The 27,780-nt window shown below is 48.2% G+C and overlaps 10 protein-coding genes across 10 annotated transcripts; 5 read left to right on the top strand and 5 right to left on the bottom strand.

Moving 5' to 3' along the window:
- Positions 1-97: 97 nt before the first annotated feature.
- Positions 98-8,790, top strand: LACBIDRAFT_234758 (uncharacterized protein; the record flags this gene model as incomplete). Its single annotated transcript, XM_001880936.1, has 12 exons — positions 98-160; positions 221-334; positions 389-447; positions 496-617; positions 669-784; positions 820-1,698; positions 1,755-1,877; positions 1,929-2,004; positions 2,057-2,179; positions 8,148-8,386; positions 8,441-8,559; positions 8,613-8,790. 12 exons carry the CDS (start codon positions 98-100, stop codon positions 8,788-8,790), a joined length of 2,211 nt encoding a protein of 736 aa, XP_001880971.1.
- Positions 8,791-10,099: 1,309 nt separating this feature from the next.
- Positions 10,100-10,373, bottom strand: LACBIDRAFT_165265 (uncharacterized protein; the record flags this gene model as incomplete). The annotated part of the gene is made up of 3 exons (XM_001880718.1): positions 10,100-10,170; positions 10,218-10,255; positions 10,309-10,373. Coding segments are annotated over 3 exons (174 nt in total), but the record flags the coding sequence as incomplete, so codon positions are not given.
- Positions 10,374-10,848: 475 nt separating this feature from the next.
- LACBIDRAFT_297291 (inorganic phosphate transporter) lies at positions 10,849-13,034 on the top strand (the record flags this gene model as incomplete). Its single annotated transcript, XM_001880935.1, has 11 exons — positions 10,849-10,976; positions 11,030-11,083; positions 11,144-11,202; positions 11,255-11,371; positions 11,434-11,540; positions 11,599-11,722; positions 11,777-12,159; positions 12,208-12,457; positions 12,510-12,768; positions 12,822-12,940; positions 13,000-13,034. 11 exons carry the CDS (start codon positions 10,849-10,851, stop codon positions 13,032-13,034), a joined length of 1,635 nt encoding a protein of 544 aa, XP_001880970.1.
- An 881-nt stretch (positions 13,035-13,915) lies between these two features.
- LACBIDRAFT_297290 (uncharacterized protein) lies at positions 13,916-15,066 on the bottom strand (the record flags this gene model as incomplete). Its single annotated transcript, XM_001880717.1, has 5 exons — positions 13,916-13,942; positions 13,993-14,109; positions 14,170-14,385; positions 14,447-14,569; positions 14,626-15,066. The coding sequence occupies 5 exons, from the start codon at positions 15,064-15,066 to the stop codon at positions 13,916-13,918; spliced, it is 924 nt and encodes a 307-aa protein (XP_001880752.1).
- An 80-nt stretch (positions 15,067-15,146) lies between these two features.
- LACBIDRAFT_297289 (uncharacterized protein) lies at positions 15,147-16,121 on the top strand (the record flags this gene model as incomplete). The annotated part of the gene is made up of 4 exons (XM_001880934.1): positions 15,147-15,399; positions 15,453-15,525; positions 15,577-15,694; positions 15,744-16,121. The coding sequence occupies 4 exons, from the start codon at positions 15,147-15,149 to the stop codon at positions 16,119-16,121; spliced, it is 822 nt and encodes a 273-aa protein (XP_001880969.1).
- Positions 16,122-19,056: 2,935 nt separating this feature from the next.
- Positions 19,057-20,032, top strand: LACBIDRAFT_297287 (uncharacterized protein). The gene is made up of 4 exons (XM_001880933.1): positions 19,057-19,142; positions 19,269-19,451; positions 19,514-19,616; positions 19,680-20,032. Exons 1-4 carry the CDS (start codon positions 19,134-19,136, stop codon positions 19,802-19,804), a joined length of 420 nt encoding a protein of 139 aa, XP_001880968.1. The 5' UTR covers positions 19,057-19,133; the 3' UTR covers positions 19,805-20,032.
- Positions 20,033-20,054: 22 nt separating this feature from the next.
- Positions 20,055-20,861, bottom strand: LACBIDRAFT_249631 (uncharacterized protein; the record flags this gene model as incomplete). The annotated part of the gene is made up of 2 exons (XM_001880716.1): positions 20,055-20,780; positions 20,829-20,861. 2 exons carry the CDS (start codon positions 20,859-20,861, stop codon positions 20,055-20,057), a joined length of 759 nt encoding a protein of 252 aa, XP_001880751.1.
- A 4-nt stretch (positions 20,862-20,865) lies between these two features.
- On the bottom strand, positions 20,866-22,045 carry LACBIDRAFT_190479 (uncharacterized protein; the record flags this gene model as incomplete). Its single annotated transcript, XM_001880715.1, has 9 exons — positions 20,866-20,957; positions 21,008-21,060; positions 21,112-21,219; positions 21,275-21,401; positions 21,454-21,517; positions 21,568-21,615; positions 21,668-21,679; positions 21,741-21,805; positions 21,864-22,045. 9 exons carry the CDS (start codon positions 22,043-22,045, stop codon positions 20,924-20,926), a joined length of 693 nt encoding a protein of 230 aa, XP_001880750.1. The 3' UTR covers positions 20,866-20,923.
- Positions 22,046-22,723: 678 nt separating this feature from the next.
- On the bottom strand, positions 22,724-24,051 carry LACBIDRAFT_235046 (uncharacterized protein; the record flags this gene model as incomplete). The annotated part of the gene is made up of 6 exons (XM_001880714.1): positions 22,724-22,888; positions 22,943-23,086; positions 23,138-23,477; positions 23,528-23,633; positions 23,683-23,779; positions 23,830-24,051. The coding sequence occupies 6 exons, from the start codon at positions 24,049-24,051 to the stop codon at positions 22,724-22,726; spliced, it is 1,074 nt and encodes a 357-aa protein (XP_001880749.1).
- A 319-nt stretch (positions 24,052-24,370) lies between these two features.
- LACBIDRAFT_297283 (receptor-activated Ca2+-permeable cation channel) lies at positions 24,371-27,540 on the top strand (the record flags this gene model as incomplete). Its single annotated transcript, XM_001880932.1, has 18 exons — positions 24,371-24,475; positions 24,532-24,541; positions 24,592-24,610; positions 24,666-25,014; positions 25,068-25,255; positions 25,308-25,390; positions 25,443-25,547; positions 25,603-25,616; positions 25,663-25,747; positions 25,798-25,858; positions 25,910-25,948; positions 26,004-26,095; positions 26,148-26,321; positions 26,376-26,419; positions 26,479-26,493; positions 26,544-26,578; positions 26,629-27,406; positions 27,457-27,540. 18 exons carry the CDS (start codon positions 24,371-24,373, stop codon positions 27,538-27,540), a joined length of 2,280 nt encoding a protein of 759 aa, XP_001880967.1.
- Between the last annotated feature and the right edge of the window lie 240 nt (positions 27,541-27,780).

Genomic DNA, 27,780 nt, shown 5'->3' with positions numbered 1-27,780 from the left:
GATTATGGTGGACCTACACAATCAAACATATTTATGACTCGCTCACATTCCGAATCAACGGACGAACTTCCATATACTACCCCCAACACCTCGCCAAATGGCCAAGAATCCCTTGCACGGCTTCCTCCCGCGGAATGTGACCGCGAAGCAGGTTTTACCTGTCATGTTTTGCCTCAATAACCTCAGATCTCTGTCAATTACTGCCACGGGCGATCCCTAGTCCGCAGATATCAATCCATTCACGAAAAGGCCATCCATGACATCCTACAAAGAGATCTTTAAGGCCAGGCAGAAGCGTCCCGTCTTCAGCCAGATGCACGAATTTTACGAGATGGTATGTTATTGCCCTACCGATGTGCCGCACCTCATTTTTTCAAATTTTATTTAGTACTCAAATAACCAGGTTCTGGTCATGGTAGGGGAGACGGGTTCCGGAAAAACAACACAGTGCGAAGCCTTGTTTCTTCGCAGTCTATTATATCTGATCCATCGCAGAATCCCACAATTTGTTGTCTACTCGGATTTACCCCAAACCAAGGGCAAGGTTGTGGCATGTACCCAGCCTCGACGTGTTGCTGCCATGTCCGTGGCGAAGCGAGTCGCAGAGGAAATGGATGGTACAGTCAATTTATCCAATCAGCGCTGCAACCACCTTACACCACTTCTAGTTTCGCTAGGCAAGGAAGTTGGATACTTGATACGATTTGAGGATGTGACAGACTCGACGACAATTCTCAAGTACATGACCGACGGAATGCTTCTTCGAGAGGCGAATCCACTGATAGTCCACATTATATTCATGCTCAACCTCGTTTGCAGGCAATGAACGACCCTAATCTGGAGCGCTACTCTACAATCATATTGGATGAAGCACACGAACGAACCCTCGCCACTGATATCCTTATGGGACTCCTCAAAACAATTCTGAAGAATCGTTATGACCTCAAGCTGATTGTCATGTCGGCAACCCTCGACGCGGTCAAGTTTCAGAAATACTTCAGCCTTCGCTCTGATACGCCGGCCCCGCTATTTAAGGTGCCAGGGCGAACACACCCAGTCGAGATCTTCTACACTCAGGAGCCTGAGCGCGATTTTGTGGAAGCAGCTATAAACACAGTTCTGATGATCCACCGTGCTGAAGATCCAGGCGACATACTACTCTTCCTGACGGGTGAAGAGCAAATTGAGGATGCCTGCAAGAAAATAAAGTTGGAAGCAGATGAACTAGTGAACCAGCATTCGGAGGCTGTTGGTCCGCTTTTGTGTCTTCCGCAATATTCATCCATGCCTCCCCAGCAACAGCAGCGGATCTTCGGTAGTCCTCCCCAACCTCTGACTCCGGGCGGTCCCCCCGGTCGGAAAGTTATCGTGTCAACCAACATTGCTGAGACATCCTTAACTATTGATGGCATTGTTTACGTCGTCGATCCTGGCTTCTCCAAGCAAAAGGTATATAACCCCCGTATACGGGTGGAGTCTCTTATTGAGACGCCTATCTCGAAAGCTTCTGCTCAACAGCGGGCTGGTAGAGCTGGCAGGATTCGACCTGGGAAGTGCTTCCGCCTGTACACCGAGGACTCCTTCATGAAGGACCTCGAGGAGCAAACGCATCCTGAAAATTTGAGGTGCAACTTGGCGAATACGGTGCTGGAGCTATTCAAGCTAGGTATAAAGGATCTCGTTCATTTTGATTACTTGGTGAGGCTTGATACCAATATCAAGTTTAAACGGCTAACAAGGCAACTGCTTGGTAGGATGCACCTGCTCCGGAGACCATTATGCGAGCCCTAGAAATTCTTCATTACCTGGGAGCGTTCAATGACGACGGACTCACCCCACTGGGTGCTCTGATGGCGACTTTCCCTGTCGACCCGCAGGTGTGTCTGCAATAAACTCGATGTCCATACGCCATCTAATGGTGAACTCAGTTTGCGAAGATGTTAGTAGTCAGTCCAGAGTTTAAATGCAGCAACGAAATACTCTCTATTATCTCCATGCTTTCAGGTGTGTTCTTATTTAATTGACAATTTTACCCAGAAGCCAATGACTTCATCAGTTCCAAATGTTTGGTTACGACCACCAAACCAGCGCAAGGAAGCAGACGCTGCGAAGGCACTGCTGTCGGTCCCTGATTGTGACCATCTAACTCTTCTCAACGTCTATAACAGTTACGTCCAAAGTGCATGGCTTTCCGTAACATATTGTGTGTAAGTCCGCTGATTTTCGTTTTGAGCAGACGGCCGTAATAAAGGCTGGGCATCCGATAACTATCTCAATGCGCGAGCTTTGTCTCAAGCTGACAATGTTCGATCGCAGTTGCTTTGTATCATGGAGCGTAACGACTTGGACTTACTTTCCATCAACGACGAGAGGAGATCACACGACTCCATCAAGCAGACCCTTTTGTGCGGACTCTTCACGCAGGTTGCCCACAAGCAAGGAGGGAGTTATGTGACTGCCAAGGACGAGCAGGTTAGTGGCGTGGTCACCAGACTGTAGTTCATTCCTCACGAGAAGCCTATGCAGATTGTTATGCTTCGTCCTTCGTGCAGTATTCACAACTCAGCCGTACATCCATCCACACAGTGACTGAAATCACCGGGGTTTGAGTCCTAATTTGAAGCGCAGGTTACTCGAGTAGACGTGCAATCACTTCGACCCCACCACTGAGAAACGAAACACTCACTACAGAAAGTGAACGAGCGCAGAGCTGGGAAGGCATTGGATGCAACTTCTAGTGGCTCAAATGCAGGAAACCGACGGGCAAAGAAGAAGCAAATGAAAACTGAAGTTTGAGCTCGTATATCATTCCGCAGCTGTTATCAATAGTCTACTGTATCTTAAGGGCAATAGCGAGTTTTTGATGAACCGTTTTTACACCCACATGAATGACAGTATACGTGGGGTGGACAACCTTATCGCCAGATCGGAACCCTCTGACGACTTCGGGTTTGACATGTTCAGACGGCTGCTTTGTGTCTATCCAGACAAAAGTTGAATCGACCGTGAACTCAGCTTCGACTAGCGGCTCGATCCATGTCGACCACAACCTATTGTGGAATTCCTCATCTGACTGCTTATGTCTCTGGGATAGTGTGAACTGAATGGTGAAGATTGTGGCCTTCTTGGAGCCATAGTCCAACAACAGTATAGCCCCATCCACAGTCATAAAGTTGTAGGCCAAGGGGACATACAGACGGAGTGTCTGTCCAGTCAACAGAAGCTCGCCAAAGGCTGGTTTATTTTCAAAAGGCGTGGACGACATTCATTGAAGGGCAGGGTGGACAGTCTGCAGACCATGAGCGGCAATGTGGCTGAGGCATATTTGCTCGGCCAAGAACCCTCGAACAACAGGATTGTCGGATCGTTTAACGGCGTCATACCACAATTCATCCAGAAACGGAGCATTGTCGTATGTCCGTAATATCGACATCATCGCTTCAAATGCAATTCCACAAGTAAAGCGACCAATTCCTTCGGTGTCGACATAAAAGTGCCGCAAATCATACAAGCTTCGGTCATTGAGTGTAACACGATCACCCCGGACACATGCCGTCATGATGTTGAGATAGCTATGATGGAATGTTAATGGAGATCAAAGGGGAAATAAGAGGGTGCATTTACGTTTCCTTATGTAATGTATTCAGGGTCGCGAGTTTGTTTTTTGCGAATGTACAAACCTCGGATGCGAGATGCGCCAGGTCAGGAATCTTCCTGAATTCCAGTTCATCGTAGTTGGCAATTTTGGTGAGGCACATTAGCAGGAGCGGAATGCCACCCGTGAGATATTCAACTTGTTGCCGCTGTTCAGGTGACAAGTGTGGAATTTGATCGCGATGCTGGATAAACCACTGGTTGATTTCGTCCTACAAACCATGACTATTGTGTGGAACAATCTGAATGTATCAGCGTACCGAGTTCAGGCCTCCAAATGCTGGAATAACTGTAATTCCATGTTGCTTGTTGGATGCCTCGCGATTGGAATCTTCATTGGCTGAAGCACTGAAGATGAATCGGTGTCTGGCCCTCAAGAGATTAAGCCAACTCGTTATCTGGATCCTCGTTTCGTTGACACGATCAGCATTGTCGTCTACGAGCTCCAGAGCATTCACTTGATCTACGATGATGTAGACATTTCGATCGCCCTTCAAGGAACAAATCAGTTGATCAACATTATCAAAGGGTTCTATGGTTCCCGGATCAAGCGGGTCGTGGTATGCGAAGTCGTATGCATTCTGCATCGTCACTAATGGATCCAGGAGCAGTTTGTAGCAGTCTGGAATGAAAAAGACACGTTTTCCTTCCCGAACAAGTTGATAGGTGAGTGCGGCAAGTAAATGTGATTTGCCTGCACCAGCTGACCCGTACAGGTATAGGGTTTCGGACCCCTCCAGAAAGTCGTTGTTCTGAATCCTTCTTTGCAATTCGCAAAACTGAGATCGCCCCATAAACTTGAAGTGGGAGATGCCGCCGATTGTGTTTTCTCCAAAGCGCTGGAAAGGCATCGCGAGCAGCGAAGGGTAAGGAAGGTCTGTAAATGTCAATGGGTCGGACAAATTGATATCCGGCATTTCTTTGATCGCTTTATAACAGGTCTGTATGGCCACACCCCTGCCAATATCCTTGAGCTTTGTTGCCCTACCATCTTCATCTGATTTAGACCGTGTGCGCTTCCGAGAGGCTGAGAGTGAGAAACAGATGCGGCAAGCAGAGTGATGAGGACGATCGAGGTGAGGAGTTTAATGATATCATCAGTCAGTTCTGCTCATATATGAACTACAAGCCAGCGGTACTCACCACTCGCACTAGACAGCCCGACTTCAGGGTACTTAACCACAATGTGTAGACATTGTTGCGAAGGCGGTTTGGGAAATAGCAGCCCGACTTCTTCTCCAGAGCTCAACTCGCGCGAACATGTAGCGATGGCATCCAAGTCTGCTAATCGCTGTGCGAGACTATGGTCTGGGTCGATAGGAACCTCGACATCGAGCTGAATGAGAAAGTCAGAAGGCGCATGTGGTATCAAGGAAATGGTCTACCTTCCAAAGCTGCAGTTCATCAGGATCTACGGTATGGAGACGTTGTATTGCCTGTTGTATCAACCCCCTTAAACGACAGACATTAGCTTTGATAGGAATGTCAACGACATGGTGTGGTTTGAGATTGGTATGCGAGGTGCCCGTGATCTGTGGACCTTCCAGAAAACACCAAAGGTTGCGTGATTTTCGCGGAGACATGGTAGGTAGTAAGGATGGAGGAAAGCGGCGTCGAACAAGATGTAAACGACGGGTAGTAGGAAAGGGGCTGTACTGGAATTCACTCATTGCAATCGAGACTGAGCGTCGTGGGCGGAGACTGATAGTTTCGATATTCATAGACACGTTCAGTCGCGTATGCCAATCAGAAGGCGTGACGACTGTCCTTGAACGTATAGTAAGTCGGATGCAGAGTTGAGAAATGCTTAAGAGTACCGCCGTACCTTGCAGGTCTTCCCCAAGCGTGTTCGTATCCTCAAATTTTTGGGTCTTCTCCAATCGTGTTCAGCCCGAGCTGCCAATGGCACAGATTGCGGGCGTACTGGATGGCCTGCGATGCGATAGAAAAGTGTCACTGAGAGCGAGTCCGGCGTATTTGGTCCAATCTCTGCAGAATAACAATGCTTATTCAATCTCCGCCTAAACCTGCGAAATGGTCGAGGATGCACACCGGCAATAGCAGGAAATCCCTGGTCCCAACCCGGACAAAAAATATGGATTTTAGGCCCTACAGCTGGGGGGGCCAATCCAGCTGCCGAGAGCCAGAGTCCGGACAAAATCGACGAGATGTCAAAAAAAGCGGGAAAGAAATACCCTGAGCTGGCCGTCTGGACAAATTTTTGAAATTGGAGTGTAGTAGGCCAGGTCCCGTCCAGACAAATTTGGTGCAGAGGCATCAAAATCCCCATTTTCGGGATCAGGCCTTTTCTGCTATTGCCGGACACCTAACGTCAAACATCAGCAACGACGGTGAAAAAGCACCATACACAGAGATCCCGTCCTCTTTGATGATATAACCTATGCCGTAACCACTGCTGGAGACAGGACCGAACCCGAACAACTCAGTGCAGGGTTTCCATAGTTCGAGGACGTGCTGAGGAGAACCCAGCCAGGGTCGTGAATATGGCAGCTATCTTTTGGCTCGGAGGTCATGGAACAGGATCGTCTGGAGATGGATTGAGGTTGCCAGTCAGTTGACGTTGTAGGAGGCAGTACAACGCGTAAAGGTGCCTAGGAGAGGAGGGTAAGTGGAGATAGGCAACAATAATACAACAGCGAGTAATGAGGGTTTGAACTTTGAGAGGTAGATAGTAGTTGCAGAGGAGCGATTGCCGGAGCGCACGTTTGTTGAGTAAAGACATCGATTTGAAGAGTTGGTCGCACTGGGAGATTCGAGGTGAACTTTTGAGAGGGTTGGCGAATGATCAGAATAGATTGGAACAGAGGGTTGAATTCGAAGTGGACGTGAATGCGCACGAGCAGTTGCGACGCGAGAGTTTTTCAATGGAGGTGGAGGCTGGTATGTTGCTTGAAGAGAGTTTCCGTTTCCGTCAACGAGTGATATGGCAGGCGAAGGTAAGGAGGGTGGGTCAAGTCAAGAACGGGACGGGAATGGTAGCTTGAGGCGACAATGGTAGGCTCCTCACCAGCCGTTATAGACCAGAATGTCGGACCGCCCGCTGACCTGGCTCATAACATACTTAGGTAGAGCGAGGAGACCCCAGCGGGGTTCTGTCAGATTCTGGTGACGGCGTCGGTCACAATACGCTGGTGACCGCTAGGACGCTCACCTAAACGCGTGCGGTATTCGTCTTTACCTCTGTACCACCACCATTTCTCGCCTTTTCCGTTACGCGAGCCAACCTCGAGTGTCTGCGGAATGCCCTTGTCCGCCACTGGTGTGTGTGTTCCTTAAATCCGCTTCTGATTTTGTTACAAGCTGCTTCACAGATATCCTGCACGACCATCTACAAGCACCCCTCGCCCGATCGCGTGGCCGGTCCATCAAAAATGCTTTCTATCACCATCCTGCCACGCCCAAGTCACTCTTTAGCCCAATCAACTGGCCAGGCTGATCAAGAACCTTTTGAAGCCGATTTTTATCTAGTGAGCTACTTCATTCTCTCTGATACGCGTCTAAGTTTATCTCACAAGCATATAAGTATACTAGACTAACTCGAGCTACTAACCAACCCAGAACGGGGCAAGAAACACAAACACTACTACGTACAGACTGAAATCGAAGTGCAAACGATACCCGGGATACGCGTCTGAGAGGTGTTGCACACCATGTGGGAGTTAGGATGGCGGAAACGAAAATGTAGGCACTCACCTTATTCCTCATTCACCGTGCTGCTCAGTGCTCACTTCCAACGCTGTCCAGCATCACCTCATCGCCATTTCAAGCACAGGCAACACGTGAAGCCGATTACTTTGACGCCAACGAACGACGAGCAACCTTGATATGTAGAACGCGTGGATGGTTGCAGCACGTAGCCGAGTTAAAGGAAATGCGCCTGCAGAGAACGCTGGATGAGCAATGGCGGACGACACTCATACAAAGTAAGTAGCAAGAGTTTGACGCGTCCTACATCCGTCAACGAACTTCAGCCACGGGTCAGTTGGCTTCTATCGGGTTCGTCTACGATGGCTTACATTTTGTAGGTCATCATGCCATCTTAAACGAGGTCGACGCGTTAAGTGAGTGCTTCAAACGCGGAACAAGTGGCCAAACGTTTGTCGATGGCCGAGGGCGAGGGTCACGCGGGAGACGCGACAAAAGACACAGAGGTCAGTTAGTATCGTGTACTCGAGGAGAAGTAAACGAAACTGACATACTTTTGCAGCACCAACATCTCTATCATCTCCATGCTTTCAGATGTGTTTTTACTTGATTGACAAATTCAACTAGAAGCTAATAATATCTTCAGTAACAAATGTTTGGTTACGACCACCAAACCAGCGCAAGGAAGCAGACGCCGCGAAGGCACTGCTGTCGGTCCCTGATAGTGACCATCTAACTCTTCTCAACGTCTATACTTAACAGTTACGTCCAAAGTGCGTGGCTTTCCGTAACATATTGTGTGAAAGTCCGCTGATTTTCGTTTTGAGCAGACGGCCGTAATAAAGGCTGGGCATCCGATAACTATCTCAATGCGCGAGCTTTGTCTCAAGCTGACAATGTTCGATCGCACTTGCTTTGTATCATGGAGCGTAACGACTTGGACTTACTTTCCATCAACGACGAGAGGAGATCATACGACTCTATCAAGCAGACCCTTTTGTGCGGACTCTTCACGCAGGTTGCCCACAAGCAAGGAGGGAGTTATGTGACTGCCAAGGACGAGCAGGTTAGTGGCGTGGTCACCAGTCTGTAGTCCGTTCCTCACGAGAAGCCTATGCAGATTGTTGTGCTTCATCCTTCGTGCAGTCTTGGATCAGAGCCCGAATGGGTCATGTTCAATGAGTTTATACTCACAACCCGGCAGTACATCCGAACAGTAACTGAGATCAGGGTTTCCTGGTACGTTGAATGGTTGGATCCTCGCATCCCTTGAATCCTAATTTGAAGCGCAGGTTACTCGAGTTCTCGTACAATTACTTCGATCCTACCACTTTCAAAGACGGAGAAATGAAACGCGCGCTACAGAAGGCGAACGAGCGCAGAGGTGGGAAGGCGTCGGATGCGACTTCTAGTGGCTCAAATGGAGGGAACCGACGGGCGAAGAAGAGGCAAAGGAAAACTGAAGTTTGAACGCATGACATCATACCAGATTTACGAGTCAGAGACTAGGGAAAACCAGGGCATATGCCCCCTGGTTCCTGTTCGGCGTCAGTTGACGTCTCGGTGTAAAGTCTTGTAAAGTCTTTATCCATGTACGTAGTTATCCCCTTATCGAGTCAATTACTTCGACTCTTCCCTACTTGAGTACTCTCTGAAGACTGAAGCCATATTCAAATACATATATCAGTGCGAAAATGAAAATGAGAAATGACCTCACTAAATGCAGTTTAGTGCGAGGACGCTTGTCGTGCCTTTCCGTTTTTTTCTTGAGTCAGAACTGTCAAAGTGACCAGGGCGAATGCGGATATACGGTGTGGAAAGGCCGATAGCGTCACGGGAAGCGCGAAACATAGCGAACGTGTGTGCTTGCTGCATTTCAAGGCCGCCGCAGGCGAGAGATAGGTTCCTGGTGCAAGGTTCGCGGTGACAGGAAATGTCATTGTTGCGCACCAGACTCCAGTACGCAGAATTCCATATCCAGCGGAGAGCACATGTGCCAATCAGGGCGACATTGTGCCGTTGTTAAACGGGCTGGGCTTGGTAATAAAATTGGGCAAAGGGCATCGTGGTTCAGTGGGTCTCAACGGAGAGTGCAAGTAACCAAGTAAACAGCAAAGCAAGTCAAAAAAAAGCAAGTCGAATTGGATCAGTCATGTGATCACATCATGAATATCTCGAGATACCGAGAGAAGCTATAGGAAGCTATGGGCATGAAAATAGCCCTACTGCGAAAGATATATCATCGGATCTTGCGTGAGCAATAAAAACCTATGCATCAAAAGGTAAAAGGCCAACAAATTGTTCACGATCCGAGGCATTATCGAAGTTGTTGAGTATCAGCACTGTGCACCGCCAATTCTCACTGAGGCTCTGCAAAACGTCCATCTTGATTACGGTGAAGACCCTCCGACGATGAAGGCAATGGCGAACGAAGGGAGATATGTGCTCAAGATTGCTCAAGAGTGACTTTTTGGTAACGGAGCGCGAACTCGGATCAATTAATGGTCCTCGATCGGCAGTCTGGTTGAGCCTCGGGTTGCGAAACTGGAAGGGAAGAACTCTGGCGCCGCAATTTAACTTCCAAAATCCGATCGAATTGGATAAACGGAAAACGTGTGTGGAGATCGTGTGCGCATCGCGATGCTAAGGACAACATGGACCAGCGGACGGGGATGGATACATTCGTTTCAAATGTCTGTATTTACGCAACGAATAGAGTGCGAGTGTTTCTATGTGAAAGCCATATGGACTGGGCGAGCGGAACGACAGGATCAAACACACCTTTCTTGATGAACTCAGCCAATCTCAGCGCTTTCTCAATCTCATCTGGATCTGTAAGGTTTCTGTTTCCTGGCAGACGATGAGACGTGTACACAAGGGGATAAAAAATAATTCACTCTCGTAGAGACTCCGTAACTTGGAATGAAAATTGTACCTTTTGTGAGAATTTGAAACTGTCAACTGGGTCAGCAGGGAAAACTGGCTCACGAAGGATCAGGGTAATCTCTTCCGAGTCTATGGAGCTCCTTGTAGAGGGCTAAGGCACGCAGACGGGTTGTTTGGTGAAGCATGTGTTGGTGGAGGGCAGTGGGTGAGTGTCGCGTCGTGGGATTCGATGAAGAATCGTGACCGTGCAGACCGCTAGTGCTGTCAGACTGCCTGTTCAAGTGTTTTCCAAATGCATTCCAAGCCTTTGGAAAAATACGTGCTTCATCGCCAAGAAGCGACTACAACTTACACGGCTGCACCACAACGTCCTTCCGAGGTCAGCAGTGCCAAGGCGGTCAATGGTTGAATGTTAAAAAGAGTGCCTTCTCAAAATGGAAATCGACATACTCGTGCGTGCTGTGATTGGCTGAGACTAATGAACGTGCGAGGTACAAAATTATCAGTGTTTTGACAGTCGTTTGGCAGTTGTATCGTGTGGAGAGGTACATCCAATCTACCGTCCTCTATTAAAGCGGTCATTTTCGATGCCTTGCCCTCTAAGCGCTATCTTCCTCCTTCCTTCGGCCCAGCCCAAGTTCAATGGCAAGCTTCCACGAGAAAGGTTCAGTTGGTTCCGGTGACAAGGTCGCGACCCGCAACGATGCGGCTTTCGCCCTAGATGAGCGTCGTCGCGCTGCTCTCGCAGAAGTGGACAATGCCAAGTTCTCGTGCGTATTCCTCTTAAAATCATCAATTTTCACATCTCTCATTCTTTCTTCAGATGGTTCCACGCAAAAGTCTGCGTCGTCGCTGGTGTCGGTTTCTTCACCGACGCGTGCGTCCAATTGGGTTTTTCCTTACATCTTCTCAACTCATTTTCCCTCGTTTTATCCAGCTACGATATCTTTGCGATCAACATCGCATCGACGATGTTGGGCTATGTTTACGGCAAGGGTGAGTCTCTTATCATCATAATTCTCTAGCAACTTGACCAATCGTTCCGCAGGTCAAAAGCTTAACAAAAACCAGGATCTTGGTGTAAAGGTCGCCACCCCAGTTGGAACATTTGTCGGTCAGCTTCTCTTTGGTTGGTTGGCCGATGTAGTTGGCCGCAAACGCATGTGTGAGTTGGAAAGCACAAGTATATTTTTAGATCATCTCTCATGCTCAGCCGCCTTGTTCTAGACGGTGTGGAGCTTATGATCATCATTATCGCCACCTTTGCCCAGGCCCTCTCTGGTGATGGTAAAGCTGTCCACATTATTGGAACCCTCGTCGTCTGGCGTTTCCTTGTGAGCTTACATTTTTCTTTCAATATCAATCCAGTCTGCTAACTGTCCGTCCTTGTAGATGGGAATCGGTATCGGAGGTGATTACCCCTTGTCCGCCGTTATCTCCTCAGAGTTCGCCTCTACCAAAATCCGTGGTCGCATGATGACAGCCGTCTTCGCCAACCAGGGTTGGGGTAATTTCAGTAAGTGTTTTTACAATTTATCCTTCTATCTGCTTATATATCGCTACCCCATAGCTGCCGCCTTGGTCGCCTTCATCATCACGGCCGCTTACAAGACCTCCATCTTGAAAGAGGCTTCCGTCACCAACCTCAAGTCTGTTGACTACATGTGGCGCATCCTCATTGGTCTTGGTTGCGTTCCTGGTGTTATCGCTCTCTATTTCCGTCTTACCATCCCTGAAACTCCCCGCTTCACTATGGATATTGAGCGCAACATCGATCAGGCAACTGCCGACATCAAGACCGTTCTCACCAACACCTCTCGCGTTGACAACGACGATCTTGTTCAACGTGTTGAGGCCCCCCGAGCAAGCTTGGCCGATTTCAGGGCATACTTCGGCAGGTGGGAGAACTTCAAGGTCCTCTTTGGTTGTGCCTACTCTTGGTTCGCTCTCGACGTAAGCACATTACATGTCCTGTGGCTCGTCTATTAACTTGTCGATCAGATTGCTTTCTACGGCCTCGGTCTTAACTCCGGTATTGTCCTGCAAGCCATCGGTTTCGGCACGCCCCCGCAAAAAGGTGTCGAAGGTGTCTACCAGAACTTGAAGAACATTTGCATTGGCAACCTTATCCTCTCCGCTGGTGGTCTCATTCCCGGATACTGGTTTACTTTCCTGTTCATTGACAAGTGGGGTCGCAAGCCCATTCAACTTATGGGTTTCATCGCCCTTACCATTCTTTTTGTCATCATGGGTGCGTCTTTTTGTTTTCCATCTGTATTTTAAGCTTACTCCTTCTAATCTAGGTTTCGGTTACGACAAACTCACTGCAACCCCTGCCGCCACCAAGGGCTTCGTTGTCCTTTATTGCTTTGCCAACTTCTTCCAAAACTTCGGCCCCAATACCACCACCTTCGTCATTCCCGGAGAAGCCTTCCCCACTCGCTATCGCTCTACCGCGCACGGTATCTCTGCTGCCAGTGGCAAGCTCGGCGCCATTGTTGCCCAAGTTGGCTTTGCCCAGCTCAAGGATATCGGTGGCACGAACAAGTTCGTGAAGCACATGTATGTATCTCGTTTCAACCTTTGCGGCGCTTTTCCTCACTTCTTCGATCTAGCTTGGAGATATTCGCATTTTTCATGTTGACTGGAATCTTCTCTACCCTCCTTCTGCCTGAAACCAACCGCCAGTCGCTCGAAGAGCTTTCCAACGAGAACCAAGACGGTTTCGTCAGGGGTCAGTATACTTGTTTTGTACGATATTCAAACCTTGCTAACATCCCGTTCCTCGTCAAGGTCCCAGCAGAAAGTCAAACGTTACTGACGTTTAATTACTTTACGAAACGTTTGCTTGTATCCTCTCACGATCTTCATCGCCTTGGCCGGAAGATACCCAGTCATAGGCGGCTTTGTGCATATCCATATCTATTCCCTTTCATGCAGTGACTACCCTCACTTTATCGGCGATATCCCTTGTAATACGTCGCATCTCAAATTTAAATAGTTAATCTCTTTTTCGTTGTATCTGGGGAATCTGTACATAGAACATGGCATTTATAATAATGAATGAACTCGATTTACCCATCCTCAAGTTTCCTGGTATAAAATTTGAGCAGATGAAGTGACTACAGTACATTTTATTTCTAATCCCATCCAAGGGCTTGAGAACTTAGAAGTTGCCCGAAGGCAAAAAAACCCCACCTAGACAGACCTAGACGCAAGACGCCTGAGGCAAGCGCGGCGGACTGTACAGTTTATCTCCGAGAGCCCGTCCGTGACCGATCAAGCATCAGGGAACTGCAATGGTGACTGGAATGGGACTTGTGGAAGATCCATCGCACAAAATCGGGGGTGGCATCTTAGATTTGAACGCTTGGCAGCTGGGAGAGAGGATGTCGACACAGAATCGAGTAACGAAATCGCAAAGTGGTAGCGGGCGTCATTATAGGGACCTGCGTACAAACGTTCGTAGCGACCCACGTCTATCGAGGGCGTTAAACCTCGTTACACATGTGCGGTTGTCCTTGCGGTGGATGGCGAAAGGTAGCCAAAGGTGGCAGTAGAAACACACACGCTTGATGCGAATGTTATGTGAAGGGATTTCCAGCAGATGGTCAAATTAGCATCGTACAAACATTTACCAGGAACGGAGAAGAAACTTCTCAACGAAGCGGTATAAAAAAGCAAAGCAGCATGATCTGTGTCTTTAGTTTTAGGCCTTTATATTCTCAACTTTTTTCTAGGTCGACGTCAACAACAACCAACGGTGGAAAACGCAAGCATACTCACATAGCCGACGGCCTCCAAATTATATTTGATACCTGCCTCTGCCAACTTGCGTTTCCGCTCCTTTTGTCGCTTCAGAAGTCGCCTCGCAGCCCTACGTTGTTCCTCCTCCGTGCGTGGCTGGTAGTTAGAAAATTCAGTCAGAAATGGCACCAAGCGTGATTGTACACTTGATTTTACCTTGTTGTGAGCTCCTCGAGCCACTTGTTCTGTTGGTACCCCTCTCCATTTCCGATTCGCGCCTACCCAGAGCTCAGGGTGAACTTCGTCTTTTGGTACTACTTTACACCGGAGAATGTGCCCCATTATAAGATAGTTATCCATCGTGTCAGCGACGATTTGGGCGACGGAGGAGGAATCGAATTCGAGGAAACCGTAATGTTTCGACCTTCCTGTCTATGCAAGCGGGATCATGTCACTATGAAGACCTGTGGATGAGTGAGAAAGGTTGACGCACTTTTTTGTTTCGCGAGACGCGAAGTCGCGTCACATTCCCGAATTGAGAGAAATACGCCTTCATTTGTTCCTCGTAAAAACCATGAGGCAGACGGCCCAAAAAGAGAACGCCTCGATCCCCCGCCTGCGTGATAAGATTTCTAGATGCGACGTTGTATTCTGAATATTTGTGATGCGTACCGGATTTTTTTTAGCTTTCTCTAGCTTGCGTTTGACAGTAGCGTCGTCTTTCGCGATGGTAGGTAGCTTAGCAACGTCAAATGCGGAGGGTTCGTCCTCCGCTATGTCTTCTTCGTCTGAAGAGTTGTCGTCGTCCGTCGAAAAGCCGTGCAGATGAGTATCGTCTTCTCCAGAATCTTCAGCTGCAACATCCTGTTCCTCCTCCTCCGCAGACGGCTCGGGTTCCGGAGTAGGCGCCTTAAGTTTCTTCGTCTTTTTGCCAGCTTTCAACGCAACTACATCATTATCTTCAACCAGATTTTCACTCTTCTTCCTCTTTAGCGATTTTGCAGGTTTAGATGAGGAAGGTACGGAGTCTTGCTCCTTAGAAGTTATGAGAGGTTTCTGCTTGGGTTTACTATCCTTCTTCGTAGGCTTTGCGACCTTTGCTGTGGGAGCCATCCTTCGCCCTGAGGTTGTGAACGTAACTGAAATAAAAAAACGAGATTGCCTTGCCAAATAGGGATCAACACCCTCTCTAAATGATACCACGGTTCTCAAACCCCCATCTCTTGCCAGAAAACGCAAAACGCGTTTCTCGGGCGGAAATTGCGATTGACGATGGGCTGGGGCATTCTTTGAGTCAGGAAGTGGACTTGGAAGTGGTTGAACATCTCAACCATCTTTTGAAGCGTGCTTTACCTGAGCCAACACAGGAGGCAGAGCCGAAACGCAAGAAACGATGCAAGGTCAAGATCAACGAGGTTTCTGATCCAATACCAGATAAACCGACCTGTGCGCCATTACACGTTGTAAATTTGTGGGCTTGCTGATCGCTGTGTGTCTAGTGTTTCGGCTAGTGTCGAGAACCTTGCCCCCCATTCAGCTTTCCTTGGAGCCGCCACCGCCCCCTCCACCGATGTTCGCGGTGCTGCATTTATTTCTATAAAATTAATTTGACGCGTCCCTCAGAACCGTTGAACCTGATTGTGAGGACAATGAAATCCAAGCTCAGTTGCGGAAGCAGCAAGCCGAATCAGCTTCAGTTGACTTCCAATGGCTCATGTTGGAGTCTCAACAGCCGAAGGCAGTAAGTCAACCTCAATGCTGGAGACCCATATTTTACTGACCGTTCACAGTTACGGTACCGTTCAAAATTAAAAAAGTGTTGCGTAAAAGCACATCTGCCAGAACATCCACCTCCGATGGCCATCATACAAAGTGTTCAACAACCAAGGAAGTCCAGGCCACCGGTTCCTGTTGAGCACTATCCGTACGTTATAGGGGCTGCACCACCTCCAACAACAACAGAACCGGCAAGGTCTATGGATTGCCCCGTGGTTGAAATTAAGCCAGAATTGGTGCGCAATAAAAGGAGGAGATCCAAAGTGGTTAAGAAAGAGCGACTTCCTCCTCGATTCTGGGCACCGAACCCACACTGGAGGGGTAAATGTTGCGGTTATGCGTATGGATATCCTAGCCACTTTGCAACGTACGAAAATAGATTTGTTGACTAGCACTGTGTGAGATAAAGAGACGCGTCCAACCACCATGACCTCGACACCTCCACCAGCGAGCCAATTCGTGATTCCACCTATTCCTCACCTTCCCTCGCCCTCTGGTTCTCGCCATCGTGGCTCTATTGGCTCTAGCTTTTCCTTCGGTCCACAACACCTTGTTGACTCCTACATCGATGCCAACTCGAGCACCGTTTCAAACCCAATCTCTGTTGCTTTGGACCCAAACCGATCTGTACTCCCAGCCTCGCCTTTGCGTTCCTCTCCTCGTCGTCACAGACGAGCAAAATCAAGTACTAGTCGTCACCCTCACCCACTAGCAAACGATACCACGGATGTATTCCAGGACTCGGAGGACGATGCAGATGACGAGAGCGAGTATGAATGGGGCATCGTTGATCGCATGAGATTATGGCGCCACGATGCACTAATGCAACATCTCTACGAGACGGCAGCGTTTTGGGGAGACAAGGTTCTTAGCTGGACAAGTACGTCGCGTCCACAATAATCAAAACGCATCTGAGGTATATGTCGAAACTCAGACGATCCGAACGATGCCTTTTGGCTTGCACAAACCTACTTTATGACGCACCAGTATTCACGCGCTGAACGCCTCCTTACGCGCCCGTTTCCTACGACGCCGCCCAAAAGACCATCTACGCCTCCGCCACCCACCACCAATGGGCACCTGTCAATGCTCGCGTCTGCAAAAGGGAAAGGTCGTGAACACGACCTTACACAACCACCTATGACTATACCCCGTCTTCCGATGGGGCCAGGAGGCATGATCGAGGTCCCTGAGGAAATGCAAGACCGAGTGTCACGGCTTGTGGACATGAGTGTCGCCTGTAGATACCTTGCGGCGCAATGCTTGGTAAGATCTTGTGTTCTACAATTATTATTGGCTGCTACACTATCATATAGGTAAGGCAGGGAAACTGGGGTGAAGCGACAGAAATGCTCGGAGAAGCAAACCCGTTCCGCGATTCTGGTGCGTATCACGCGCTTTGCACTCCTGAACCACCCTCAGTAATTCTCAGGTCGAAGTGGCCCCGCAGTCCCCAATGTTGATGGCGGCATCAAGGTATGCTCGTTGGTTTGACCTTGAGGATTTAAACGAACGTATCCCAAGGTCGAAGCCTCCATGTGCCACCTGAGAGGCATTCTTATGCTTAAGCTGAACCGCGGTGACCAAGCCAAGCAATGTTTCATGGAGGCCCTTGCGCTTGACGTCAAATGCTATGATGCATTTGATCAACTCGTCGGCGGAGAGATGATGACCCCAGATGAAGGTGCGCCTGAATAATCTTTCTCAGCATCCGTTACCTTACTCTTGACATAAGAATGGGAATTTGTGCAAGGCTTGGCATATACCTCACAAACTCCGCAAGACGCCCAATTCGTTCAGCTCATCTACACGGCACGCCTACGCAAGTATAAACATACAACCGAGCATGCTTTGACGCGGCAACGCCTTGTTGAGGAATACGGTCTTGGAGACAACCCCGATGTTTTATTCAGTTTCGCTGATGCATTGTATGCAAACTTCCGGTGGGCTGATTGCTTTACCATAACTTCTAGGTAGGGACCATCTCGTAACATTCTCGCTTTTTATAGATCTTGATTTTTTTTTTAGAATTCTGGGTCTTGTCGCCATTCATAACCAGACGATGCCTCTGCACATCGCGTGTATGTATCATCTCGCCCATTTGCATTCAAAACTCTTCATTCTGGCGCACGAAATGGTCGACCGCGAACCAGAGAACCCAATCAGCTGGTATGCAGTGGGCGTCTGGTACTTGAGCGGTGGGAAATGGACACAAGCGCGCCAGTACTTCAGGTATTTTTCACGCTTGTGAAAATGTGTTGCTCTGTAATGAACATACTTTCGCGTAGCAAAACCTCGCTAATGGACCCTCGATTTGGTCCTGCTTGGATTGCATTTGGACATACTTTTGCACTGGAGAGTGAGCACGACCATGCTGTAACGGCATACTCTACATGTGCGAGGATGTTTACTGGGTAAGTACCAGAAGTTGTGCATTCCAAATCCCCTGATGTCTCTTTTCAGTTCACATCTCCCATTGATGTTCGTTGGGATGGAGCACATTATGCTTTCAAATTATGCCCTAGCGGATGAGGCACTGAATGCCGCCAATTCCATGTGTGATGGCGATCCTCTGCTCTATAACGAGAGGGGTGTCATGGCGTATAATCACGGAGAGTAAGCACATTCATTGATATCTCCTCAAGAGGGTTAATAAAATGAGTAGTTATGCCAAGGCAGCAACTCTTTTCCAAGAGGCTCTTGATCTTGCGCAAGTCACGCAAAGCTCACAAAAATCATGGGCTACGACGTATATCAACCTTGGAACGTGTTTCCGAAAACTAACGTATGATCTTCAGTGCCTAGTGCGACATGATCTAACTACATACCTTTCCAGACGGTTTGATGAAGCTCGAATAACATACCAAAAGGTGCTTGAACTAGATCCTAGACATTCTATTGCATTAGGATTTTTGGGGATGGTTCACCATCTCATGGGAAATCTTGACCGAGCGATCGTCAAGTATCACGAGGCAAGCATCATTTTATCTAGTCATGTGATGTTAATAAAGTCTTCCAGGCACTCAGCATTGACCCTATTAATCCCCATATTCTCGAGCTGCTGAACACAGCGCTCGAATCGTCTTCAGCGATGGCTCTCACCCCGCAAGTTATGGACGGCGACGTGCAACAAGCTATAAAGAAGTTGAAGGTGAAATATGGGCGGTTGAACGGAAAAGACAAAGTGGGCAAGAGTCCTGCGGAGGCGTCGACGCGAGGTGTGGATGATATGAGTGTCGGTTAGCTGTTATGTCATTTACACAACAAGGACAAACATCGGCTCTTTGATAACTCATCTTGACAATCTCTTGACTTGTTCCCGCCAAGTTCCTGCACTACAACTTGCGCTATCCCGTCGCCGTTTTTGAACAGCGACACAGCGGAAACCTACATCTAAACTAAGGATGCCGAAGGTGCGCTCAGGTTTCTGTCTGTCAAGCAGCTTGCTAACAGCTTTTTGTCCTACTCTGAATAGAATAAGGGAAAGGTCTGAGCATCGTTCAAGACAGTCTGCTTCTCTTTGACTGAAACTTCTTCAGGGTGGTAAAAACAGGAGACGTGGAAAGAATGAGAACGACGATGACAAGCGTGAACTGGTCTTCAGGGAGGATGGCCAAGAGTACGCTCAAGTAACCAAGATGCTCGGAAACGGACGGCTTGAGGCTCAATGTTTCGACGGGGAGAAGCGGTTAGCTCACATTCGAGGAAAGATGAGGAAAAAGGTTCGTTTCTTGCAATCTCAGTCTCCGAAGTCACCTCACACTTATTTTCTGCCCATCAAAAGGTCTGGATTAATCAGGGCGACATTGTGCTGCTCTCTCTGCGGGATTTCCAAGATGACAAGGCGGATGTTATCGTGAAGTATACAGCTGACGAGGCCCGTAATCGTACGTCCCCCCCCCATCTCATTCTGAGTCATGAGCATAGCCTTGACCCTCCCGGCCCCGCAGTGAAAGCGTATGGAGAGCTACCCGAAAACGCCAAAATTAACGAGACAGATACCTTTGGCGAGGAAGACGGAGAATGTACATTCGAGTTTGGAGACGAAGGAGAAGTTGACATCGACGATATCTAAAATCTACCAGGCATTACTTGCCCCGACGAGTGTACGAGCATTTTCAACGGTTTTCTTTATCATCACCTTTCCTGTTGTCTTACTATAGCTGTATTGACGATTTTCTGCCATCCATCATGCATCATGTCTTGTACCTGCACCAACGTCGTTTGATTACATCTCCTTGACCTTCATGCGTCTGAATACAAGGGAGATGATATTTGGAGGCAAATAAGGCCTCGTATCCTACAACCCCCCACGATAATAAGCATCACATCATCATCGTCTTCAGTGTCTGTATATCTGGGATTAAGCCCTTTTCTTGTGTCATGTACTCCACGATGTCCATAGCATCGCGTTCAAGAGCAATCTTCAACATCCTGGAGTCGAGAAGAACACGATCTTCGAGTTTCCGCTTCTTCGCCGTTCCTTTGTTCAGAGAGGCTTTATCCTCTCTCTCGACCAGCATCTTTACCAAAGTGAGGTCCTTTTGCCTTATCGCCACTATTACGGCGAGATTTTTCTTGTACGCCGGTGATGCACCTAAGTCTAAGAGAAATCGGACGACGGGGATACATCGGGCATGCACTGCTCTTGTCAGAGCGTAACCGGAATGAGAATTGATGTCTGGAGGTGGAATTCCGGGGGTGTCGTAGAGGTAGCGAAGGAGTGGAAGAGGAGGATCGTCCCTCTTCCATTCGGATATGTCCTTTCGAGGGATGAGTGTCCGAAAAAGCCTTCTAGGGAGTTCGCAGGAAGAAGTACATGAATGTTCGTGTCCCTCCAAGAGTTCTTGGATCGATTTGAGGACACCCTCTGAGCACAAAGGATATCGAAGAGCTCTCGTATAAATAACCGAGAGATCAGGGGAACAGACACGCGATAATATGTATTGCGCGTGAAAGTGCGGTGAAGCCGACTTGAAGACGTGAAATAAACGTCGAGACACCCGCGGAAGAGATGGCGACAGCGCCCATAACTGCAATTCATAGAGAAGCTTTCACGGACTGAGTTAGCGTCTGATAAACTGGCAACTTGGATTTACCTCTATTGGCAATCTCTGAAATCCGACCTCCATTATCGAGGTAAGCAAAAAGCATCATTCATGTTACAACTTTTCTATAATACACGTGACCTGAACTACTCGGCAGGAAAGTACTCTGGAATTAGTTTCCTACAGTTACCAGTCAAAGAAGCGACGGAATGCAAAAGAAAATCACCCACTCGTACACGCCCTTGTCTTTGTTGCTCCAGACCACAAATATAATTCTATCCAGCTGACGGAGGCTTTAGTTAGCGTCCAGACGTGTAATGTATCATAAACTCACCTTGTCGCCGACCTCCGATTCGCAGAACTTCCTAACCTCGTCCAGCGCGACGCGAGTCGCAGCTTCGATGGGATAGCCATATATTCCCGTTGAGATCGATGGGAAAGCCTGCCACAAAAAGGAATCAACGCCGGGAAGATGATGCACACCGTCGAACACCAACAATGTGTCGCAATGAGTGGTCAACTGCCAGCTGCAAGCTTGTTCTGTAACAAGACGCCAACAGCTCAGCACTATCTTCCTCGTTTTCAGAGGAATAGATAGGTCCAACTGTGTGGATCACATGGGCACTGTTAAACCAGTCACAAACTATGCAGATGGGAACAGATGGGAGCGACGAACGCAGGGAGGTCGTATCCTCTGGTGATTTTGGATTGCCCAGTCAGACATCCATTCAGCCCACGACCTACGCCACTATAATGAGAACTCATCGATGAGTCAAGTAGATCGTCGTACATTCATCGACCAGCTTTGGTCCCGCCGCGGTATGGATAGCGCCATCCACTGCGATTGGAACTTTTGAGTCAAAAGCTAACAAGTACGATGGCGTACATACCTCCTCCTCCACCTGAGTAGGTTGAATGAAGCTCATTTTAATTAATCGTGAATCGTTTTGAAGTGTTGCTGACCTAGAAGGCTCTTATTTGCAGCATTGACGATAGAATCCAGTCCAAGTCGTGTGATATTCCCTTGACTAGAGCGAGAGTCTCGTTAGGTTCACCATCCCACAGACGTCTGCCGATTGATCTCACTAAAGACAGACGCGACCGAGCAGGGTAGAATTCGGCTTATAATGGACATCGTCCGCCGCAGCTGCCTGCAAGACCTTGCTCTGGTAGAGTTGGCCAATGGTTTGGATCTTTCCTAGGCGAATTACGAAACCTGCATCAGGCTCAGAGTCAGACGCGTCCGATTGAGGGCTCGGGTTTGACATAGTTGAAGATCAGAGTGTGAGATGAGTCACCTCGGGTTTCCCGCACCTGAAGCAGGTTAAATAAAGGTTTCTCAGATAAGCAGTTGAACTGATGTGTTGTACAGTAGTTTGGCTAAGAGTACAGTGTCGTTTACAGAAAGCGTCGAACCAGCGAAGTGTGCGAATAGAAGGCATGCAGGTATGAGATGTTTCCCAATACAGAATGGAGATATGAAGAATCAAAAAAGAGAAATCGTCGAAAAAAACATAGGCGTGAGAGTGATATGCAAACAGTTCCTCCGAGATTATGCCAAAGCTTGGTGTCTGACATTAGGCATGTAATAATTATAGGCGGTAGTGTGGGTAAACCTATCATTCCGTTATGTTAGCATACGAGAGTACATGTCAAGACAGAAACGCACAGAAATCATAATGCGACATGTTGGTTCCTGGAGACTGGTATTATTGACGGCAGAGTGTGCCGCTCATCGCTTCCTAGCATCGGGGAGCCTGCCAAGGACCGTTCTACAACCGTAGCCGTCGGGATAATGGTGGCACTCGCCGATGGCGCCAGTGTGCGATCGGTGTTGTCGGATTGCGTTCCAAGTGCGACCACGGGTTGATTGTGGGGGTAGTACGACATGCGTTTCGAGCTGCCAAAGTCATACACGGTGAACCTGGAGAAGTAGGTAAGCAATCTCATTTTGGAACAAGGTCATATACACACTGTTCCTCAAGCTGCCGTAGTTCAGGTTTCATTTTCTCCAGGTCTGGATTCGCCTTACGTTTCGTATGTGTGAGAGGCTTCTCGACCATCAGAAATTCGTCGAGCTCGTGAGATACGTCAAAGTTAGCTGCCTTCATCTACAATGCGGCGTCAGTCCGTGAAAACAATGATGCGAAGGCAAAGTGGCGTACGTCAGGAACGAACGGTGGTTGACAGGTCTTGCTCTCGAGGTTGTCCCACTCAATGCAGCTGAACCAAGGATGTTGACGGATGTCTTCGAATCCTTGCCCGTCTGGTTGGCAGCCCAAACGAGTGGTAGGATCACGATTAATGAACTAAGCTACATTAAGCCACGAGAGGAGAGGGAGAAAAAATTGGGAACTTACCCCTTTCAATGCCAAGATCGCTTCATCACTACATCGAGGGCCCGTGGCATCATCGGGAAATTTGAGGGGTTCTTTGAGAATAGAATCCCTCATCTTCTCCGCGTTCCGACCATCAAAGGGGCGTTTATGATATAGAAGCTCATATGCGGTGATGCCTAAACTCCACCAGTCAATTTGCCATGAATAGCCCTTTTTGTTGATAACTTGAGGCGCCATATATGCCATGCTACCCGCGACGCTCGAGTGCAAGCGTCGTTCAGAGTAGTGTATGGCGACGTTGAAGTCTGTTATATGGGCGTGTCCAGCTGAATCGAGGAGAATGTTATCCGGCTTCAAATCACTAAAGAAAGGTTAGAGAACGACATCAAGGGGATGAAAGGTTGTGCATACCGATGAATTATACGTTGTTGGTGAAGGTACTCCAAAGCACAAGACAGCTCTGCCATCCAAAATCTAACCACTTCCTCTCTGATGAAGCCCCTGCGTTCCAAGTGGACTGAACAAAGGTTAGGACTGGAGAACGGGGGGAGGGCCTCTGGACATACATCGCAAGTCACCACCGAGCATCAAATCTAAAACAAAGAAACAGTTTTCGTCATCCTGGAAGGCGTATCGCATGTTGACAACAAATGGGTGGTCAATCTATCAAAGGGGCTTAAGTGAAAGGAACGGGAAGCCACCAGGAAACGAACCTCTTCGAGGAGCCTACGTTCTTGGATAATATTCGCGACGGCCTTCTGTCTGATGCAACGGGCTTTGTCGATATACTTGAGAGCATAGAGTTTCTTTGATCGTTTATGCTCGACCACCCGTACCTTGCCAAAGGCACCCTTGCCGACGGCGCGGTGGAGGTCGAAGTGGTAGAGGGTGACCTCGCTGTCGAAGTCAATGGGTTCAGAGAAGCAGCATCCCATATCACAGTTGAAGAGTAAAAGAAAGGGGCCGGGTTGAGATTATAAGCACAGAATACAAGGCACTGGCAGGCACTTTGATTCGGCGCTTTGCCCACCCAGCTTCTGTTTTCGGACCAAAGACAATAACCAGGCGACGGTGAGTCCGAGTTACATCGTCAAGCTGCTTCATCGAAGTAAAAAGACAAAAAGATCACAACTCCACTACTTAGCTGTCCCCAATAATATCCTAAAAATCACTCTATTCCAAGCTTGGCTAGTCCTTTGTTGACGCAGTTAAGCGCCCGCTCCAAGCCCGCTCTTCACTCCATCCACCCATCTTATGGATCCTGAGCAACCGTCGTCCGCTTTACTGGCACCTACGCTCGAAAATCTCGCTTCCGTCAAGGTCTTTCCCCTCATCCCAGCTCTCAAGAAGGATGTTATCGTATGTGCAAGCCTCGTGACGGTCTTTCTACCAGAAATTCACATTTCCTTTTACAGAACACAATTGGTGTGCCCAGCCTATTCAGTTCCATGTTTTCTAATCCCCCTCACATTCAGACAGTGCTCTCAGTTGGGAGTTAGTGCTTTTTCAGATGTCATTTATATATATATGCATCTGACAACCATCCTAGCCAGCTGACCGCAGCGGACATCAACTTCACAATTGTCAGGCCAATCGTGAATAAGTATGCTCGACTCAAAAACATGGCCGTCGTATACGCATGTCTCGTTGTGCGGTCATATTTCCTATCAGAATCAGATTCCAACCTTGCTTTTGCCGGCGTCATGCTCTCCCGTGCGAATTTATGTGAAATTCTGGCCTACAAGCTTCTTGGTCCCTTCGCGACAAATTATTTCCAGCTGGTTGCCGTGCTGACAACCAGCTGGAGCCCTTTAGCTGGCGCGACCCGTGAGGTCGTCGTTGAAGTAGAGCAGAATTTAGGAGCTCGCGACGTCGAATCCTCACAGAGCGCCCTAGAGGTTCGTTCCTTGTCATTGTTTCGAAAACGGAAAGGCAACCCCTGTACACACAGATGGCGATTTCAACAGATGCCAAAGCTTTCTTATCTTCTCCCGTGACCCAAAAGGTGGTGAACGATATTTATAACGGCACCGTCGTCTTCTCGCACACAGCGCATCGATCTATTCTGGCGGATAATTATAAACCCCGTGCAATTGAAATTTATGACCCTCAAGCAGCCCCGTTTCTTGACCACTATAGGTTTGGCTATTCACGCGTGTATCCCTTGTCTCTTTGTTAACAAGATAATCAGACTCAGGGTTCCGAAATATGGCAATTACTTCGAATTCCTCAATTTTGCCCTTCTACTTCTTACTTTTGTACTATGCCTCTCGAGTCAGTTTATCTTTTACTCATTCATTATTTCGGGCTCTTGAGCATTCTCTAGCCCAGGATAAGACGAAATTGACAAATTGGGAGGTAGCATTTATCATCTTTGGCAGTGCATTTGCTTTGGAAGAATATACCGCGGCGACGGAACATGGCTGGATCAGTAAGTCTTTCACCCGTCACCTGGTAATCCATATCTCATCCTTTGCCGTACTTAGTCTATATTGCGAACGTGAGCGAATATCTATTCCACCGAACTAGCTTTCATGTGGTTATAGACCTGGAACGCTTTTGATTTCTCGCTTGTTGTTATTTTCCTTGCGTACCTTGGATTGAGAATCAAGGGCCTCAGTTTCAACGATTGTGATCTCCACCCCTCTTTGTACTATTCTTTTATTGAATTGAATTCCTAGTGTCAACATCCAGTATGGCTTTCGACATCTTGTCGTGCGCTGCTTGTATCCTATTCCCGAGGTACCAGAGAATTTTCATCATTCATTTCGTTTGATGTCGACCCATGAACAGGCTGGCCTTCTTCGCTGTATCAGACAATGTAGTTGTGCTGTGAGTGCACCCTTCTTCCTTCCGTGATCAAACTCAAACCTAACTAAGAACACAGGTCTCTCCGTGCCATGATAGCGCAATTTGTGTTCTTCATTGGCATAGCAGCCATCTGCTTTTCTGGCCTCCTGTTTGCTTTATGGACTCTTGGTAAGTGTACTTCGCTACAAACTTCTTCTCCCTAACGCTCCTAAAGCCATAGATAACAGATCCCAGCAGACCTCTTGGTCTATCAGTTCAATAGCCTGGCTGATGGTCCAGATCTGGTTTGGGAATACCTCTCTTAGTTTTGATCAAGCCACTAGTTTTCACCCAATTCTAGGCCCAATTCTCATGACCATTTTTGCTGCGCTATCCAACACCCTGCTTTTGACCAGTGCGTATGTCCACATTTTACTGCCTGATCGGGCTAACCCTCTCTAATCTTTAGTCCTTATCTGTATATTATCAAATACTGTTGCAAGGATCGACTCGGTATGCTATAACGATGCTTGTCACTGCCTACCTGCTCACCAGGCTTTTTACAACACAAGAATGCCACACAGGAGGTTTGTGCAAAGATGTCTACCAAACAAAGTTTGCTCACTCGTTATCATAGCATCTTTACCAGTTTACCATATCGACAATTGAAGGGTAAGCTCAGGCTCATTGGCGAACAATTCCTTCTTTGACTCTTGTCTCAGCGTCAAGTCTGATGCCCTCTTCTCATACCAACCGCCTTTTAACCTTGTCGCCTTGATTATTTTGAAACCAGCTAGCTGGTTTCTATCGCCTCGCGCTCTCCATTCTACCAACGTTTTCCTCATCAAGTTGACAAGCCTCCCTCAACTCATAGTAATTGGGTTATACGAACGACACTTGTGTAGCTGCCGAAGATTCAGATCGTCAGGAAAGGATGCTGCCTACTCTTTTTACAACAGCCTGCCTCGTCACATCAGGAACATACCTTTGGTTGAAGCCCTTGTGGGTTCTGCCTCCAATGACCTATATGATGCCATCTTCGAAGTTGAGGTAGCTGAAGACTTTGACATCTTTGACGAATCCGACGACGACGCTCCTGCCTTGCGCTCCTTCGATTCCAGGGAGGATATACGCGCCAGCGGAACATCGCCGGGGCCCGAACGCCGAAAACGACCACCTAGCTTGAATGGCTCTCGGGTCGGTTCTAGCCCTCAAGCGTCCCCCAGGCAACAATTTATCAGTACACTCTCTCCGGATGACATTCCTCAGGCTTCTCCCAGGCGACGGGTTATCAGTACACTCTCTCCAAATGACGTTTTCGCATCTCCAGATGCAATAACGACCAGCTTCAGGAGTCCGTTAGCAAGGCTCTTTAGTCAGCGCAGTCCTGTTGATGGCCCAGCCGTTGGTGAAGCCAGTCTCAAACGGATCGAAACACTTCTCGATGATGTGCGCAGCTTGCCTGTTCAGCGTTTGAAGGAAGAGATGAAAGAACTTCAGGTCATTTCCATTTCCTCTCCTGTTTTCGGGGCTAAAACGGCAGCCCTTAGGATCGTCAAGCTCGTATTGAGAACCTCCTCTTAATGCTCACGCGAGGTATGCGAAATGAAAAACAAGGCACTATTTCGACATGAACCAGTCGCCAAGGGGGTTCACTCTGTTGAGTATGAGGTGATTGAGTCAGTGGGGCGGGGTAATTGAACACGTTACGGACCTAGTGATGGCTGGTTCCACACGTTCTAATTCTGAGTTACCGTGGGATGGCACAGGGAGGGGGAGAGGGCGTACTCGGTTATGGAATTCTGCTAGTCACGTGGTGATGTAGAAGGCGGCCATGCCTTGATACCTATTTTGTCTGCAGGTCAGAATAAAAC

Source organism: Laccaria bicolor, genomic scaffold (genome assembly GCF_000143565.1).
Source record: "Laccaria bicolor S238N-H82 LACBIscaffold_11 genomic scaffold, whole genome shotgun sequence".
In the NCBI taxonomy this organism is placed as follows: domain Eukaryota; kingdom Fungi; phylum Basidiomycota; class Agaricomycetes; order Agaricales; family Hydnangiaceae; genus Laccaria; species Laccaria bicolor.
This window is presented reverse-complemented; position numbering and strand designations above follow the sequence as displayed.

What these genes read in the sequence shown, in the direction of transcription:
- LACBIDRAFT_297287 (XM_001880933.1), top strand. An exon ending in GAGGAAAGATGAGGAAAAAG is followed by an intron (nt 19,452 to 19,513) that starts GTTCGTTTCTTG and finishes GCCCATCAAAAG; the next exon opens with GTCTGGATTAATCAGGGCGA. An exon ending in AGCTGACGAGGCCCGTAATC is followed by an intron (nt 19,617 to 19,679) that starts GTACGTCCCCCC and finishes CCGGCCCCGCAG; the next exon opens with TGAAAGCGTATGGAGAGCTA.